The sequence below is a fragment of the Dysidea avara genome, chromosome 11, assembly GCF_963678975.1.
Source record: "Dysidea avara chromosome 11, odDysAvar1.4, whole genome shotgun sequence".
NCBI classification, from domain to species: domain Eukaryota; kingdom Metazoa; phylum Porifera; class Demospongiae; order Dictyoceratida; family Dysideidae; genus Dysidea; species Dysidea avara.
In genome coordinates, this window is record NC_089282.1 from 4807673 (window position 1) to 4825694 (window position 18022).

The following is an 18022-nucleotide window of genomic DNA, read 5'->3' on the forward strand; positions in this document are numbered from 1 at the left end:
TTGCGGTGCAGGCTATTAGCCTATACTAAGGCACGTGAGCAACTGTGCTTTATTGCCCACAAAGAGTGCTTTATTGCACCGCAAAGAGTGCTTTATCCGTTCAATAAAGCACTCTTTGCGGTGACTGACACACAGGGGGTGACACACAGGGGGTGGGGAACATGACGACACTTGTGTCAACTACAGTCATCAACACAACATCACCATCAACCACTATACCATACCACTACTTACTGTGGATAACTTTGCTAACACTTCTTCACTACTCTTTGATGATCGCTCTGCTACATGTTTCAGCTCATATATTGGCTGAAGTGCTTCAGATGTGATTCCTCCTTTTGCCTGATTCTTCTCTAGATACTCCCTAAGTAAAAAGGATAGCTCTCATGTTAAACAACCCATGAATGTATTGTGAAATGGCATTGTTTGTAGTTTTGTTTGGTCAAGATTAAGTCTATTGTACATAGGGACAGGCATAGGCGGCGGAAAGGGAGGAGGGGGCTAGGGGGCTGAATCCCCTCGGTCTGGTCTTAGCCCCCCTCAGAATGATGTCACGGCGAAATTATCCTTCTTGGAGTGGGGCTGAAAACCGTGATAAAGATCGAGATACTCTCACAGTATTAGAGCTATGTAAGGATTTTTATATAGTTTATCAGCTATAAATGTGTAGCTGGTGAGGTGAGCAGCTATTGTCAGCTGGCTGTGACCTTTTTTTTTTTTTTTTGTCTCACCCTACCAATCCAGAGACAATATAGTGCCTCAGTTCATTTCCGCCCCTGGTCAGCCCCCCCCTCATATCAACTACTTCCTCCACCACTGGGGACAGGCTACAAAATGTTTCACAGCAGCAACAAGTCTATTGTGGCTTATTAAGCACTACAATACAGTTGAGTTTCAGTAAAAGCATCTATTCAAGTAATATGAATACTGACCACTGCATTAGGTTTAATTGAGTCAATTTTCTACTAAATACAAATCTTACACATAATTAAACCTAGACATTTCATACTACCGTAAATCAAGAAAATTTTGGCATAGAAAATTTTCATTTCAACGCAACATATTTTCACCACTGGCAAAATCGATGAAAATTTTTTGACAGAATAACTATACGTTAATAGTTGTTTGCACAAATTATTCATATAATTAAAAAATAATTTGTCATTTTAATTTTTGTCAATTCAGCCATTTACGGTATTAATGTGAGGGAAAACGAAGAAATGTATAACTGAATATGATGCTGAACAAGTGTAAGTAGAATAGTGGCCATTATTGTGCCATACCTCAAGTCCCCCAGTTGATGTTGTACAAGAGATTGTGTGTTCTTAATACTGGTCAGTTCCTCCCTCATTCCTGCAGGTAGAGCCCCACCCCCTGTTGATGGTGATGCAACAAGTAGTGTATTAATGATCTGATCAGTTTTGTCCTGTAATATTCTGAATGGGAGATGGGCAAATAACAAAACATGTATAAGTTAAACATACTTTATAGCACAATTCACGTCATACTGTGTCTCCAAAATTTGACAAAGATTTCTCTCCCAATCTGCTTCGTACTATATGAGAAAGTAACAAATGAGCGTATGGATTGTATCTATTCGTATAAGTAAAGGGAAATGTATCACCTTACCAGCCACGCTTACAAAGGTCATGTGCACAATAATACTGGGTCCTAAATGAAGGCCAGGAGATGCTACCTTAATATCAAGAGTCTAATATGCTCCAAAATTTTCCTATTGTGCTTTTTGGCATTTCCCCAATTTTCTGCCTATTATACTTGTTTTTATACTTTTCAGAAATGCATTATGCTTTTATTTTGTGTCTTTAATTTCTTTGTGCAGAGAAGTTCTTCATGTGACAGGAGAGGTGTAACTTTAACTACAACATACAAATAATAGCAATAGCTTGAAATTGGGATGTGTTCCATAGTTAGTAGGCATATTAGAGCAGAGGTCAGGGCATATTCTATAGTCCCTCAGAAGCTATAAAAATTTGTCTATATCTTTGTAGCTTTGTATGCAAATAAATATTATGCATGCTTTCTGATTGATCTTCTGAGTTGTAGCAATTGATATTAAAAGGACAGCAACTGTTCAGTATAATATATGAGTAACTTGCATTTCCAGCACCATGCCAAAAACATATTAACCCCCTGTAACACTTAATGGTTCTCATTCTCTTTGTTGCATGCGCTGACTGTTCTATTAGAGTGTTTGACTGTTCTATTAGGGAATCTTAATCTATTTGAAATATTTTCCTGGTTTGATATTAACCCCAGTCTCACTGCAGACCTGCAGGGACTTCATTATTTTCAATATCCAGATATTCACTAGTTATACTGACTCCACACTAACTTTATTATCATCAGAACTTCTATTGTATTTTCTTCCAATCGAGCTTCCAATAATCATAATCATCATGTCACATTTTATTCAAAATCAGACGATGATACGCTTTATAATATACCAAATTCAATGATTGAAGCTCAGCTAAACTGTTTTGCCATGCCTTAGTACTAGTTGGCACATGACTACATGTGTCCTACTGTATAAAACTCAACCCACAATGAAAAGCATTTACGTCCGTTGAGTGTATAAACTTGTTGTAAGACTGCAGTGCATTTTCTACTCGTTGTCAGGAATCATTTCACCATCAAAAATAGGTTAGCCCTTGACTTTGTGACTGTTATAGCAGAAGTTATACTTAATGTGGAGGAAATTTACCCATTATGCTCCAATATGTCAGCATTATGCTTTATGCTTTTCATGCCCTATTATGTCAAAAATTACAGGTATGCCAGCATAATCGACGCAAGCCTAATCAAGGTCCTACAATAGCTTAATATGTAGAACAAGGCTGGCAACAAGACTTTTCAACTATCTTATGAAATAGATTATAAAAAATAAAAAAATAAACTAGTACAGATGTTAAAAATGCTAATTTAAAAGTAAAGAGGGATCCAAATGATAAAAAGTAGTAAAACAAGAGATGAATGATGGTTTTACAGCATAGTTCTGTGGGAAAATCCCTATATTGGCATGTTATAACAATTATTTTGTTCAATGTCAAAGTAGGGATTTTCCCACCAAGCTATGCTGTAAAGCTATTATTTTCTCTCTTGTTTCACTACTTATTATCGCTTGGATCCCTACTTATTAAAATTAATAATACTGATTTGTTTGGGTTTTTTTGTTATAGCATACACTGTACATGTGTGACTGTTCTATTAGGGTGACTGTTCTATTAGGGTGACTGCTGTATTAGAGTATCTCAAGTCAGCCTCTGTATAACCTACAAAGGGGCATGGTTATTTTCACTGTGCTATTATATATACAGCTAAACCAATAAGGGGATGTGATCATCGTGTTCGAGTAAGTAGGTTGTTAAGAGGTGTAGTCTCTGTGATTGATAATTATAAGTCAATCAAGATCATTAATGGGCATGGTCACAAACCTATAAGGTATCTAGTGGGTGTCCAGTGCCTTTTACAGTAGCACTTTAAACAATTTTGTTGGCATCTAAATATGCTGCTCAAGGAAAGTGTTGATACAGAAAATTAATGTCTCAATATGGTATGAAGAAGACAACGACCAGCCTGATTGAAGATAAAATGAAAGACAAGGCACAGAGGGCACATACTCATCGGAACCTTATAAAGGTACATGCCACTGGTGAATTGTTATTGTGGCGTAAAATGGTGGCTGTATGCTGCCTCATTTGGCCTCCAGTCTTGCGAATGTGGTCAGGCAGGCAGACGAAAATTCAACTTTTTTTAAAGTTCTATATCTGGTCTCTGTATTAATTTTTGGATGGACTAACTAGTTTTTGTCACGCAAGATGTCTTTAGGATGATTTTTAAAGGTGGCGTTTTAGGCAGCATGTGTCATTGTAAGATTGATCCCTACTTAAACAGCACATTGATAAACGCCTGGGCATCTATATGGACAAAAAAACAGTATGTATTTGTATGTGGCAAATTTGATGTCTAAATGTTCTGTAATGCACTTATACCTGTACGCAACATCAAGTAATCATCACACTTACAGAGAACTCATGTTCAAAGCTGTCCTGGTACACATTCACATCATCACTTGGTTGTTTTAATGGCCTATAAGATGTAGTATGTGATACTCCAGTAAGTTTACAAATGTACATAGCAAGAACTGCTAACTCACGTTCCTCTCTTCTTATCAGTTCTTCAGCATACTGATCAAATCTCTCTTGGTATTCTTTTGTACTTTCTTCTGTTGCCTTCAACAATAAATATTTTAATAAAACACACACCACACAACTGCGCTCCTGCTATAGGGGAAGTTCCAATTAAATTCTCACAGAAAAAGATTCCCTCCAAAATAGCACATACAACAATAGTCTACCTCCTTCCCCTCATCCAATGGGTGTAGACTATGAACAATGAATGACATCACATCATGATCATCTGATAGTCCACTTGTTGCTGCTGAGATACCAAAGTATCCCTCAACTGGTATGTTAGGGGTAGTGGACATCATGCCACACAAGTCATAGTCTGTGTCTCGCTGTGATAGTCCCTTGCGTACCCACACCTGGAGGATGGTAGTGACACACTGTGTTAAAATGTTAGAATATGGTTTCACTTCAAGAGTGCCCTTAAGTTGGATAATACGTAATCTCATGGGAAGTAGGCAATTGCAGAATTCCTTCAAGCAACTTAGCTGATCTTGTCCAACACTAGGCCTGCGTCAAATATTCCAGCATGATAAAATTGTAATAGGCTGGAGTGCTATGCCAGCATAATGCAGGTAGATATTTTAAAGTGTGGAGCTTAATTCCAAGAAAATAGATCAATGCTCTCTAATAAAACAGTCACTTTATAGTGAAATACTCTAGAAGAGCATTCACTGATGAAAATGTTCCAAAATAATTGTAACAAATGTTACTAACTTAGGAGTACAATACAAGCATAAATGGAATACTGTAAGAGCATAATAAGTGGGAAATTCCTGAAAGCATTTTGGGCCAAATTTTGAGCATACTTGACTCAGGTCTATCCAACACCATCACTACAACACACAAACACATTCACAGTACATCTCATCTACCTATACACATGAATATGTTTGCCAACAAACACAGTGAAAGCATTTAGAAAAATAAGAATAAAATTTATCATCACAAATTTCATCATTGGTTACGCACCATCCTGAAGTATCACATCATTAGTTTACAGTGTCTTACATGTGATGGTTGTAACTGGCAGATCCATCATTCATTACAACTTGTATTTGAGGTTTGTCTTGTTTTCCGCCATTGTCAAACATTCCAAACCAAATGTGGGACCACCTTCAGCCTTCTCAGTAAACCGAAATGCCATCCTGTCTGCTCCAGTCTTCATTCTACTGGTAACTCTCAGCTTGATCTCCACCGTCCATTCACTGTGACTGAATTTCTTCTTGCAAAAGCAATTGTACTCTAAATACTACAGGCCTAAAAAACTTGGTACCTTTTGTGCTATACAGAAATCACTGTGACGTAACCATGGCCAAAGTAATTAATATGGACTTATTTTACTAGTGTATGAAACACACTGGTCTGGCTTCTACTGTACACTGCCATTGTATACATAGACTTGTGCATGCACAAAAATGAATGTACGTACCCAGATGTGTTTTCCTTGCAGCTGGTGTTGTGAAAGCTAGGCATCTGTATTTTTGTAAATATGCAAAGGGACACAACATGGGTTCTAGGAGGATTTGATTTCAGCAATCGTCCATTCTCTGTATGTGTATGTGCGTGTGTGTGTGTTGTCCAGGTGACACACTGCTTGGTGGTGCAGCCTGATTATACAGGTATGTTACAAGTCCTATTTTGGAAACTATTGGACTGCTCAGAAATTGCCATTTTAGCAATTTCTGGTAACCATTTTTATTTTTTTAGCAATTTGCAACTGTCATTTTTGGAAAATTTGAAGTAGTTTTCAAGCAGGCCAAAAAAAAACAACTGGAAACTGGTCATAGTTCCAAATTTGGCAACTTGAACAGCCACAATATGGTGTTCATAAGCTACCAATTCTGGCAAGAAACGTACTACATCTTTTATTAAGAACTAGCACTGGTACCTGCCCTGCATACAGGACTTTATTGCCCTGATTACACTATATTTCAGTAGTTATACATGTAGCTTACTGATCAGTGGACTAAAGAACTAATGGGATCAAATTTGAAGCAATGCTGGTTTGTTGTGCTGGCTATTTGGACACATGCAGCATAATAATTATGATATTCAATGCAAGCACACCCAACACAAAGTGATGTAATTTACTGTAAACACATCTCTTGCAGTACCACAACAGTTAATTAATCCTGCCCTGTATGTGCTGCATTTCATTGCCCTATGTGCAGGATTTCGTTGCCCCCTAGTACACTACTTGAATTAGTAGGATATAAGTATAAAGCTGAAACAAAGTCTATAGCCCTAGACCTACCCTATAAGTGCAGGACTTTATTGATCTGCATGGAAACACTACACTTCATACACATACAGTGTAACTTACTGAATGATAGCTAATACTCATTATTTTAAAGCAATATTTGTCGTGCTGGCTATTTAGACACCATCCAATTGTACATTTGTAATGTACTGCAAGTACACCTACTCTCCAGCAGTATTACATCCTGTACCTATGCCTGCCCTATACATGAAGGATTTCATTGCTCTATATTTACACTACCTCAGTTAGTGGCAATGGTAAGGATACTCGTTCAATATTGAAACAAAGTCTACTCTATAGTCTCACATATAGCCATATACACAATAGTCCTTTCTATACAAAAGCATTATATAAGTTGATGTCAAAGTGTTTACTAATTTTACTCTAAAAAATGAAGTGTGCTTTGTGCACAAAAAATCAGTGTGCCCCATGACACTATTTCCTGTGCAGTTACACTTCATTTTTACAGTGTGAAAGTTAAAATAAAATGGCACACATACAGAAAAGAATATTGCATCAGTAAGATTCAGAATCAGAGGAAAAAATGAAAAGTGTCTTGTAGCAGAAAAAAAATGCACTAAAAAGGTTGCCAGAGCAACAACAAAACAAGAAAACAGCCTCTAGCTGGATTAGAACTTGGGACCAAGCATGTGCCCTACCAATAAGCCAATTGTTAGACAAGTTTTCATTAAAACCATCTCATAAAGGCATGCATAAGTTGACTGGAATAGGTGTTTATTAGCAGTTTGCAGAAAGAATTTGAATGAGTTTTTGCTCTACACCCTTGCATTACACACACTGTAAATGATGAACAACAACAGCTAGAAGCTTCATTTAAAAGCTAGATTATTCCTAGATGAGTGCTTTGTTTGGTGCCAAAGCCGCTTTGATACCTGCAGCAACAGGAGAGAATGCGTGAACTCAAATGGAATGCAAACAGACAGACGGACGGACAAACAGCTTTTCAACTTAATAAATTAAATTATATAGATAGATCCTGGGGGTCCTCTATGCCTGTACTAAAAAATTCCTTTGCCAGGAAGCTAGGTAACTTGGCACTGCTACTGCTAGTAGCAGTAGTAGTGAATCTACTTTCCCTTTTGGTACCTCCCATATAGCTAGGATTAGGGTAGAGACTATAAAACCCTCAGACAGGTATTGAGGTCACAGGTTCAATGTTTGGTGATATCTATTGTACTAGCCCTTACATTTAGTGCAGATTCACTATATTGGTGAAAATGGCTGAAGCTACCTTATAGTTACCCAGAGTCTACACTCTTTCCCTGTACTAATTTAGCAGTTGTACTGTAAATATACAAAATCACTGATCAAACATACCAATCCAAACATTACTGGATATTACTGGCTTAGTTGGTTTAGCTCCACCAAGTACAAGTACCTTATTACCAGCCACACCTACTACTGCTGCAGAACTCCTTGGCACTGGAATGTATGCTATTCGTCTCCACAAACCAGTTGATGGGTTGAAAAAGCATTCACCTCACTAGTCTGACTAGTCTCATCAGACGGTTGTCTCCCTCCAACCGTTAACAGGAACTTGTTGTACAGAACAACAGGAGTGGAATTACACCATGGAGTGTATGGGAGAGACTGCCACTTCAACTGGTGACTTGAGAGGTTGTCTAATGAAGCAGTGAACACTTGTGGAGATGGTGTAGCATCAATAATAGTTCCTCCCAACAGGTAGAGTGTGCTGTTCATAACAGTCACCTTGAGTTGTATGTGAGGTGCAGGGAGGTCATCACAAGTGTACCAACATCCATTGGTGGCATCCAGAAGTTCAGTAGTAGCCAGTCCAATAAATGCATTGCCTTGTCCTCCCACTACAAGTAGCATTGACTGATATCCAACAGCAGCTGAATCAGACCGAGCAGTTGGCATTTCACTATAATCCTTCCACTCTCCATCATCGAAAACAAGTACCTTGTTAGTGACTTCACCACTCTTTGTCTCACCTCCAGCAATGATCAGTTTATCATCCAGTACAGTCATGGCAAACCAACTGTGTGGTGCGGTGATAGGAGAGGTGCTCCACTGATTAGCATAAACATTGTATATATCTACTCTATAGCATCCTTTGGCTTCACTGACACTTTTCCCTTCAAATCCTCCACCAACATAAACTGATCCATGTAGTAGTACTGCTGTATGTGCTGATCGACGCACTGGTAGAGGAGCTACCTCTCTCCATTTCACCTTCGCTGGTTTATTGAAAACATCTGCTTGCAATTGGGAATTGGCCTATACATTGCAATAACATCACAATCACATTTTACAAACCTCTTACCGATGGTGATGTTGTGGTATCCCCCAACATTTTAGTTGTCTGTTCTACCTGCCATGTTATGGGGCTCATGGTCACATCTGGACACCTCACATTCTCTGCTTCTTTCATCCTCCTCATCCTCTCTGACACATCTGATATTGGAGGACGTCTACTTGAATCATTGTCAAGACATTGCTCAACTAAATGCCTTAGGTCTACTGGAGCTCCTCTCATCTTCTCTATATGTTCTTGACGTCGTTCTACTTCTGATAAAGCCACCAGTTTTCTAGTTTTAGGATCAGTCACTACATAATGTAGTGGTTTAGGCCATTCTTGATTCACCACATGAAGTATCACTCCACCGTAAGAGAACACATCAAGGGGAGGACCATACTCTGGGATCTCTGCTAAAGCTTCTGGTCCCATGAAGTCCACCGTTCCTGGAGCACGAGTTTTTGTCTTCTTGCTGTCTGCTCTTATCACTTTGGCTACTCCTAGGTCACTGATTTTTGCCACAAACTGACTAGTCAATAAGATATTATTGGGGGAAAGATCTCGGTGGACGATGGGAGGATTATGACTGTGGAGGTACCACAATCCTCTAGACACATCCAGTAACATAGACAACTTCACACACATTGGAATGTTAGGGTACTTTTCCACCAGTGACGTAAGGCTCTCCTGCATCCTCTCCATCACTAGAACTGGTAATCGCGACTCACCACCAGGATTGTATACTCCTAGAACGTGGACAACATTCTGATGACCAAGAACGCTACTCTGATGACATTCCTCAATAAACATCCTCTTCATTCTTTCGAATCCTTCTCGCTCCACTCCTTCTATCAGAACAGAGTGAATTTCTTTCGCTGCATACAAAGTTCCACAAAATCCAACCTCGAAAACTCTTCCATAAGCACCAACGCCAATGTTATTTCCGTTTGGCTTCACTCCAGTAAGATAAAGGTGTTGAAGACGATCACTTTCCCTAGCGCTGTCCATGTTTCTTGGGAAACGCGCTTGCACACAATAAAAGGGCGTGGCTTAAATTCCAATTCACATTCAGTGTGCTAGGGCACTACCATCGATATTCTGTTACCAACACTTACAATGCACTCCGTTTTGTTGACCAGGATTTGTCTATTACCAAATCCTCAGTGAGACAACTACTAGATGATGCCTCAAAGGTGTGTGTTATGTACAGCATCCCAGAGAATTTTTATGGCGAGAGATTGCAGGGAGTGGCTGTGTACAACCTAGTACTTGCGTAATTATTGTAGTCTAATTTTTTACTTGTATGTTATACATGTAGTTACTGTATAGCCTTATATATCTGCAGTGTTGGGCAAGTTACTTTGTAAAAGTAACTAGTTACATATTACATATTACTTGCAACAGAACTATTTAGTTACAGTTACATATTACCCATAAAATAAAGTAACTGTAATAATATTACATATTATATTACTTTGTGTCCACAGCCTCAAGCTGTCACGTGTGAAACTACCACCTTATCACGTGACATGATTGCGTTGTTGGGCAATGTACAAATCTTGGTTATAAGTAAGAAGCTAGTGAATAAGCTTCATTCAATAGGCCTCGTTACTCCATTGTGGTTAGGCGTTACTCAGAGGATTACTAACAAGATTAGTAACTTCGTTACTTTTAGTAATAATATTACGTCATATTAGATTCGTTACAGTAATTATATTACTTAGGTAACGCGTTACGTTTGTAAGTAAAGTATCTTGCGTTATATTACCTGTTTTCATAGCGTATTTCGTTATATTACTTTGTTACCACAAAAGTAATAATATTACGTAAAGCGTTACTTATGTAACGCGTTGCTCCCAACACTGTATATCTGTAGGTCATTTTTTTTTCCACCCTTGCCATGCCCACACTGGGTTCCTTTGTAAACCAGTATTTTGTGGTCGCATGAGACCGAGGTTTTTTGTGGATTCGTATGTCTTCTCATTATTTATTAATAATGGTCTCAATCATGCAATCAACACATTCTATAATAATCTCCTATTCACTAATGTACAGTTACTCATTCCTTCTTCTTCTGGCTGCTACTAGAAGAACTTCTTAGCAGCACTTTCCTGTCTTTGATGGTACCAGTTGTACACTAACAATATCACCACCTGAACGCTACCCAGTAATGTAAACTGGATGATGGACTGACACACAGGGGGTGGGGGACATGACAACACTTGTATCAACTACAGTCATCAACACAATACAACATCACCATCAACCACTATACCATACCACTACTCACTGTGGATAACTTTGCTAACACTTCTTCACTACTCTTTGATGATCTCTCTGCTACATGTTTCAGCTCATATATTGGCTGAAGTGCTTCAGATGTGATTCCTCCTTTTGCTTGATTCTTCTCTAGATACTCCCTAAGTAAAGAAGAAACCTCTCATGATAAAACAACCCGTGTATCCCGATACATTATGAAGTGGTTTTGTTGGGTTAAGATTACGCAAGTCCATTCTACATAAGGACAGGCTACAAATGTTTTACAGCACTTAGAGTATGTACAAGTCTATTGTGGATTATTAAGCACTACAATATTGCATTTAAAGAAAATAAAATCAACCTTCAAATAATATGAATACCGCACACTGCATTAGGCTTAATTGAGTACAACTTTCTACTAGATACAAAACCTTACACATAATTCAAGCTACACATTTCATACTATTAATGTGAGGGAAAATGATGAAATGTATAACTAAATATGATTCTGAACAAGTGCAAATAGAATACTGGCCATTATTGTGCCATACCTCAAATCCCCCAGCTGATGTTGCACAAGAGATTGTGTGTTCTTAATGCTGGTCAGCTCCTCCCTCATGCCTGCAGGTAGAGCCCCACCCCCTGCTGATGGTGATGCAACAAGTAGTGTATTAATGATCTGATCAGTTTTGTCCTGTAATATTCTGAATGGGAGATAGGAAAATAACAGAACATGTAATACTATGTATAAGTTAAACATACTTTACAGCACGATTCACATCATACTGTGTCTCCAAAATTTGACAAAGATTTCTTTCCCAATCTGCTTCATACTATATGAGAAAAGACAATGTGCATGGATTGTATTTATCTGTATTAAAGCCAGGCTTAAATAATGTCAGATCCTAAATGAAGACCAGGGGATGCTACTTTAATACAAGGTAAAAGATTACAATAGCTTAGGCTATATAACAAGATTTTTCAGCTAGGTTTACAGCTGGGCATCTATACAAATAAATACGGTATGTATTTGTATGTGGCAAATTCGAATGTACTAATATCTAAATGTTGTGTAATGCACTTATACCTTTATACAACATCAAGTAACCATCACACTTACAGAGAACTCATGTTCAAAGCTGTCCTGGTACACATTCACATGATCACTTGGTTGTTTTGATGGTCTATAACAGGTAATGGTTCCAATAACTTTATAGATGTTTGATTTATATATAGAAAGAACTGCTAACTCACGTTCCTCTCTTCTTGGTCAGTTCTTCAGCATACTGGTCAAATCTCTCTTGATATTCTTTTGTACTTTCTTCTGTTACCTTCAACAATAAACATTCTAATAAAACACACACCACACAGCCGTACTCCTGCTATATTGAGTAAAGTTCCAATTAAATTCTCACCAAAAAAAATTCCCCTCCAAAATAACACATACAATAATAGCCTACCTCCTTCCCCTCATCCAATGGGTGTAGACTATGAACAATGAATGACATCACATCATGATCATCTGATAGTCCACCTGTTGCTGCTGAGATACCAAAGTATCCTTCATCTGGTATGTTAGGGGTAGTGGACACCAATGCTGTATTTGATGTTAGATGGACTAATATTATTCCTAATTTTCATCACGCAAGATGTTTTTAGGATGATTTTTAAAGTTGGCGTTTTAGGCGGCATGCGTCATTGTAAGAGTGATCCCTACTTAAACAGTACGTTGATAAACACCTGGGTGTCTATATGGATAAAAAATGGTATGTATTTGTATGTTGCAAATTTGATGTAAAAGTTGTGTAATTCACTTATACTTGTATGCAACATCAAGTAACCATCACACTTACAGAGAACTCATGTTCAAAGCTGTCCTGGTACACATTCACATGATCACTTGGTTGTTTTGATGGCCTATAACATGTAGCATGTGATACTCCAGCAAGTTTACTATATAGCAAGAACTGTTAACTCACGTTCCTCTCTTTTTAGTCAGTTCTTCAGCATACTGATCAAATCTCTCTTGATATTCTTTTGCACTTTCTTCTGTTGCCTTCAACACAATAAAAACATTCTAATAAAACACACACCACACAACTGCACTCCAGGCGAAGTTCCAATAAATTCTCTAAAACTCCCTCCAAAATAATGTCTTATAACACATACAATTAATAGCCTACCTCCTTCCCCTCATCCAATGGGTGTAGACTATGAACAATGAATGACATCACATCATGATCATCTGATAGTCCACCTGTTGCTGCTGAGATATCAAAGTATCCTTCATCTGGTATGTTAGGGGTAGTGGACACTATGCCACACAAGTCATAGTCTTTATCTCGTTATGACAGTCCCTCGTGTACCCACACCTGGAGGTTGGTAGTGATACACTGTGTTAAAATGTTAGAATATGGTCTCATTTCAAGAGTGCCCTTAACTCGGATGATACGTAATCTCACAGGATGTGGACGATTGCGGAATTCCTTCAGACAGCTCAACTGATCTTGTCCAACACCATCACTACAACACACAAACACATTCACAGTACATCTCATCTACCTATACACATGAATATGTTTGCCAAAAAAACACAGTGACACCATTAGGAAAGTAAGGATAACATTCATCACCACAAAATTTCATCAACAACTTATTTAACAAGTCAAACAGCGATTGCAGTCTTGCAAGAATTAATACCGCATATATTTCCATTGTACTTTGCATCCGAGAAGACTGGTATCACCAGGTTGGGCTTGGTTAGCAATGTATTAATTACATTGATATCATTCTAGCTCATATCCAACTGGTAGTGTTCTAAGCATAAGCAGCAGGAACAGAAGTAGTCCTGGGACTACACAAAATCCATTTCTTATGGAGATGTTTGAACCTATTATGTGTATTTGTCCCGTACACATATGGGATGGCCCTACACGTATAGGTTAGATGCCAACTACATATCTATCACTGTCCATGTGTTTACCTAAGAAATTATTTCACTTACATACAAACTGTCTTCTTCTTGTCGCTGTAATAGTCATCACACTGGTGAAAAATTAATATTTTGCATCGAAAATTTTCTTTACGTATGACCAGTCATTTCAACATTTACAGCAATTAATGGGCCATAGCAGTTTTTATTTTATATAATAAAATTGAAGCCTAATTGTTCATTTCTGAAGCTTTAGAAGGCTACATAATGGGCTGTCTGGTTTTACAGTGGATGAAAACATTGCATCATATATCATCATCACAGCACCACAGGAAATGACCTAATTCTTATGGGAATTACTAAGTCATTAGTCCTGAAGTATTACATCATTAGTTAATAGTGTCTCACACATAATGGTTGTAACTGGTAGCTCCATCATTCATTACAACTTGTATTTGAGGATTATCTTGTTGTCCATCATTGTCAAAGGAATCAAGAAACACTCCAAGGCCCCTCCATCGTTCTAGTCCACCAAATGTGGGACCACCTTCAGCTTTCTCCTCAGTAAACCAGAATGCCATCCCATCTGCTCCAGTCTTCATTCTTCCAGTGACTCTTAACTTGATCTCCACCAACCATCCATTCATTGTGACTGAACTTCTCCTTGTTCCATAGCCAACCTAATAATCACCAAATATATTGTATTACTACTACTAGTCTGATAGAAATGAGCATCCTTGATGCTATAAAGAAGCCTAGTAAAGGTACCTGTATTCAGATTTGGTGTCTACAGTACAAAACTTTGTATAGAACAAGTAATATAGACCTATTATACTGGTGTGTGAGACATTGTACTGTACAGTATGTTGGGATTTATACATAGATTTGTATGTGTCCAAAAATGCATGTGTGCATGCATAGATTTAAGCACATGCACATCACACACACACACACACACACACACACACACACACACACACACACACACACACACACACACATACATGCACACACAAAAGCAAAGCCTACAGCAGCTGTACGAAGCACACACACCCACGCACGCACACACGCACACGCACACACACATGCCCATACAAACAACGCGCGCGTGCGCACACACATGTACGTACAAACACGCACACACACATGTACATACAGACACACACACAGAGAGAACTCATGTTCAAAGCTGTTCTGGTACACATTCACATGATCACTTGGTTGTTTTGATGGCCTATAACATGTAGTATGTGATACTCCAGTTACTTTACAAATATATATATATAGCGAGAACTGCTAACTCACGTTCCACTCTTCTTAGTCAGTTCTTCAGCATACTGGTCAAATCTCTCTTTTACTTTCTTCTGTTACATTCAACACACTTTAATAAAACACACACCACACAACCGTATACTCCAACTATATATATAGGGAGTGAAGTTCCAATTAAACTCTCAACAATAAAAAAATTCCCAAAATAACACATACAATAATAGCCTACCTCCTTCCCCTCATCCAATGGGTGTAGACTATGAACAATGAATGACATCACATCATGATTATCTGATAGTCCACCTGTTGCTGCTGAGATACCAAAGTATCCTTCATCTGGTATGTTAGGGGTAGTGGACACCATGCCACACAAGTCATAATCTGTGACAGTCCCTCATGTACCCACACCTGCAGGGTGGTAATGACACACTGTTAAAATGTTAGAGTATGGTCTCACTTCAAGAGTGCCCTTAACTTGGATGATATGTAATCTCATAGGATGTGGACAATTGCGGAATTCCTTCAGACAGACTGATCTTGTCCAACACCATCACTACAACACACAAACACATTCACAGTACATCTCATCTACCAATACACATGAATATGTTTGCCAACAAACACAGTGAAACCATTTACGAAAATAAGGATAAATTCATCACCACAGTTAAATTTCATCATTGGCTACAGTGTATATCAAAATCAACAAATCATTTACAAATTCAAATATAGCTGTTGCACTCATGCAACAATTTTGCTGGGGCATTGATATTACTTTAAAACACTGTAAGTGTTTCTATTGCACTTTGTATCTGAAAAGATTGGTATCACCAGGTTGAGCTCAGGATAGCAAGGTATGCATTTACATTGATGCCAGGCCATTTTACAAATTCAAATATAGCTGTTGCACTCATGCAACAATTTTGCTGGGGCATTGATATTACTTCAAAACACTGTAAGTGTTTCTATTGCACTTTGTATCTGAAAAGATTGGTATCACCAGGTTGAGCTCAGGATAGCAAGGTATGCATTTACATTGATGCCAGGCCATTCTACTAATATCCAGCTGGTAGTCTAAAGTAGTGCCGTGGCTACACGTATTCATGCAAAAAATTCACTTCTTATGTTTGTCCTACATATATGGGATGGCCCATACACATATGGGTAAGATGTCAACTACATGTATATCACTGCTCATGTGTCTATCTAAGAGATCATGCACTTCTACAAACTATCTTCTTATTGCTGTAATATTTTCATCACTTATACATCATTGATGAAAATATTTTGGATCGAAAATGTTATCCATTTAATGGGCCACTGTAAAACCAGACAGTTCACTATATATTAAAGATTCAGAAATGAGCGGTTAGGTTTATTTTAATTATATAATAAGATGCTATGAAAATGTTGCATCATATGTGACCGGATTTGCGAAAAGGTACCTTTTTCACACACAAAATTTGACCCATTTTGTGAACTTTAAAGCTTCATAACTTTTTGATCGTGGTATATAATTGCTTGAACTTTTCAATACATGTAGCTACAGTATCTGGCTACATTTTGATACTAAGAAAAAGTTAATCAGTATAAGGAGTCAAGTATTACATCATTTTGTTTGCTGGTATGTCAAATGTGTGGAAAAGGTACCTTTTCGCAAATCCGGTCACATATATCATCATCACAAAAAAATACAAGGATTAATGACCTAATCCTTAATGGAAATTAGTCCTGAAGTATTACATCATTAGTTAACAGTGTCTTGCACATGATGGCTGTAACTGTTAGTTCCGGCCATCCATCATTCATTACAACTTGTATTTGAGGATTATCTTGTGTGTCCATCAATGTCAAAAGAATCAAGAAACACTCCAAGGCCCCTCTGGTCCACCAAATGTGAGACCACTTTCAGCCTTCTTCTCAGTAAACTGAAATGCTATCCCGTCTGCTCCAGTCTTCATTCTACCAGTGACTCTTAACTTGATCTCTACTATCCATTCACTGTGACAAATCACTGTGAAGCAAACTTCAATTCAGGTACCTGTGTTCAATTTTGGCATCTACAGTACAAGGACTTTGTATAGAATGAACCAATTAGTTTAACCCAAGTAATTAATTGCATGGGCCTATTTTAGTGGTGTGCAGGCAATTAAAATTTGCCAATATCAAATCAGCTAAATTCAAATATCATTAATGATGTTTAAGTAACCACGTGCACAGCTTGTATTAAATGCTATTTGGAGTTTGAAATGTCTTTGCTTGTATGCAATACAGTATTATTTCTTATACCCATACAAGAAATATAATATTTTTTATTAACTAGATTGCCAGGTGCAAACAGCACAAATATTGTAGTCTTCTAATGCTAAATCATAACAATATTAGGTGGTTGATAACTTTTGATGCTATTTAGCAGCAGCAGTCTATGCTATATATGTTGCCTTATATTTACGTTCCCATATGCCTTCATTACATTATTTTGTCTCCTTAATCATATCATCGAAAGTTGGCAATGTGGTGTTACTGATGCCCAATATCTTTGGGTTCCACGACCTCTCCATGAGACTTGGACAGTCCTCCCATGGGTTTCTAACTCTGCCACAAGAGGATTGGCCTGCGCATGACTTTAGTGCCTGAGTGGTGCACAGGTATTGCATGTGTTTGACTGGCTAATAGCCGTGGCTACTATAACTTTCAGCAAGGTAAACCCTACAGCTACTATGCAAAGGTAACCACTATGGGCTTGTGTGGCAGCAGCCCATGGCCCTTGTACAATCATCCTTCAATACTAACGTTCATTTTAACATCTT

The 18022-nt window shown here is 38.0% G+C and overlaps 4 protein-coding genes across 8 annotated transcripts in view; all 4 read right to left on the reverse strand.

Annotated features, from left to right (window-relative positions):
- On the reverse strand, window positions 1-12339 carry LOC136238834 (uncharacterized). The gene is made up of 6 exons (XM_066029454.1): window positions 12263-12339; window positions 12129-12192; window positions 1485-1555; window positions 1284-1436; window positions 235-364; window positions 1-180 (listed from the first exon to the last, which is right to left on the reverse strand). Exons 4-6 carry the CDS (start codon window positions 1349-1351, stop codon window positions 16-18), a joined length of 363 nt encoding a protein of 120 aa, XP_065885526.1. The 5' UTR covers window positions 1352-1436; window positions 1485-1555; window positions 12129-12192; window positions 12263-12339; the 3' UTR covers window positions 1-15.
- Window positions 1-13353, reverse strand: part of LOC136238831 (protein ERGIC-53-like) — a 42953-nt gene extending 29600 nt beyond the window's left edge. For all 4 annotated transcript variants that reach the window (XR_010693213.1, XM_066029444.1, XM_066029445.1 and 1 more), the window contains exons 1-3: window positions 13192-13353; window positions 12988-13064; window positions 12862-12925 (exon numbers count right to left, since the gene is read on the reverse strand). The gene's annotated coding sequence lies outside the window, so the exon portion shown is untranslated. The remainder of the gene's footprint in view (window positions 1-12861; window positions 12926-12987; window positions 13065-13191) is intronic.
- LOC136238829 (uncharacterized) lies at window positions 7769-9765 on the reverse strand. Its single transcript, XM_066029441.1, has 2 exons — window positions 8777-9765; window positions 7769-8730 (listed from the first exon to the last, which is right to left on the reverse strand). The coding sequence occupies exons 1-2, from the start codon at window positions 9755-9757 to the stop codon at window positions 7924-7926; spliced, it is 1788 nt and encodes a 595-aa protein (XP_065885513.1). The 5' UTR covers window positions 9758-9765; the 3' UTR covers window positions 7769-7923.
- LOC136238830 (protein ERGIC-53-like) overlaps window positions 10762-18022 on the reverse strand; it is an 18248-nt gene continuing 10987 nt past the window's right edge. Inside the window, exons 11-12 of one of the 2 annotated variants that reach the window (XR_010693210.1) lie at window positions 11040-11169; window positions 10762-10980 (exon numbers count right to left, since the gene is read on the reverse strand). The gene's annotated coding sequence lies outside the window, so the exon portion shown is untranslated. Of the gene's footprint in view, window positions 10981-11039; window positions 11170-18022 lie in introns of those variants that run through there. The other variant, XR_010693212.1, reaches the window with a different exon arrangement.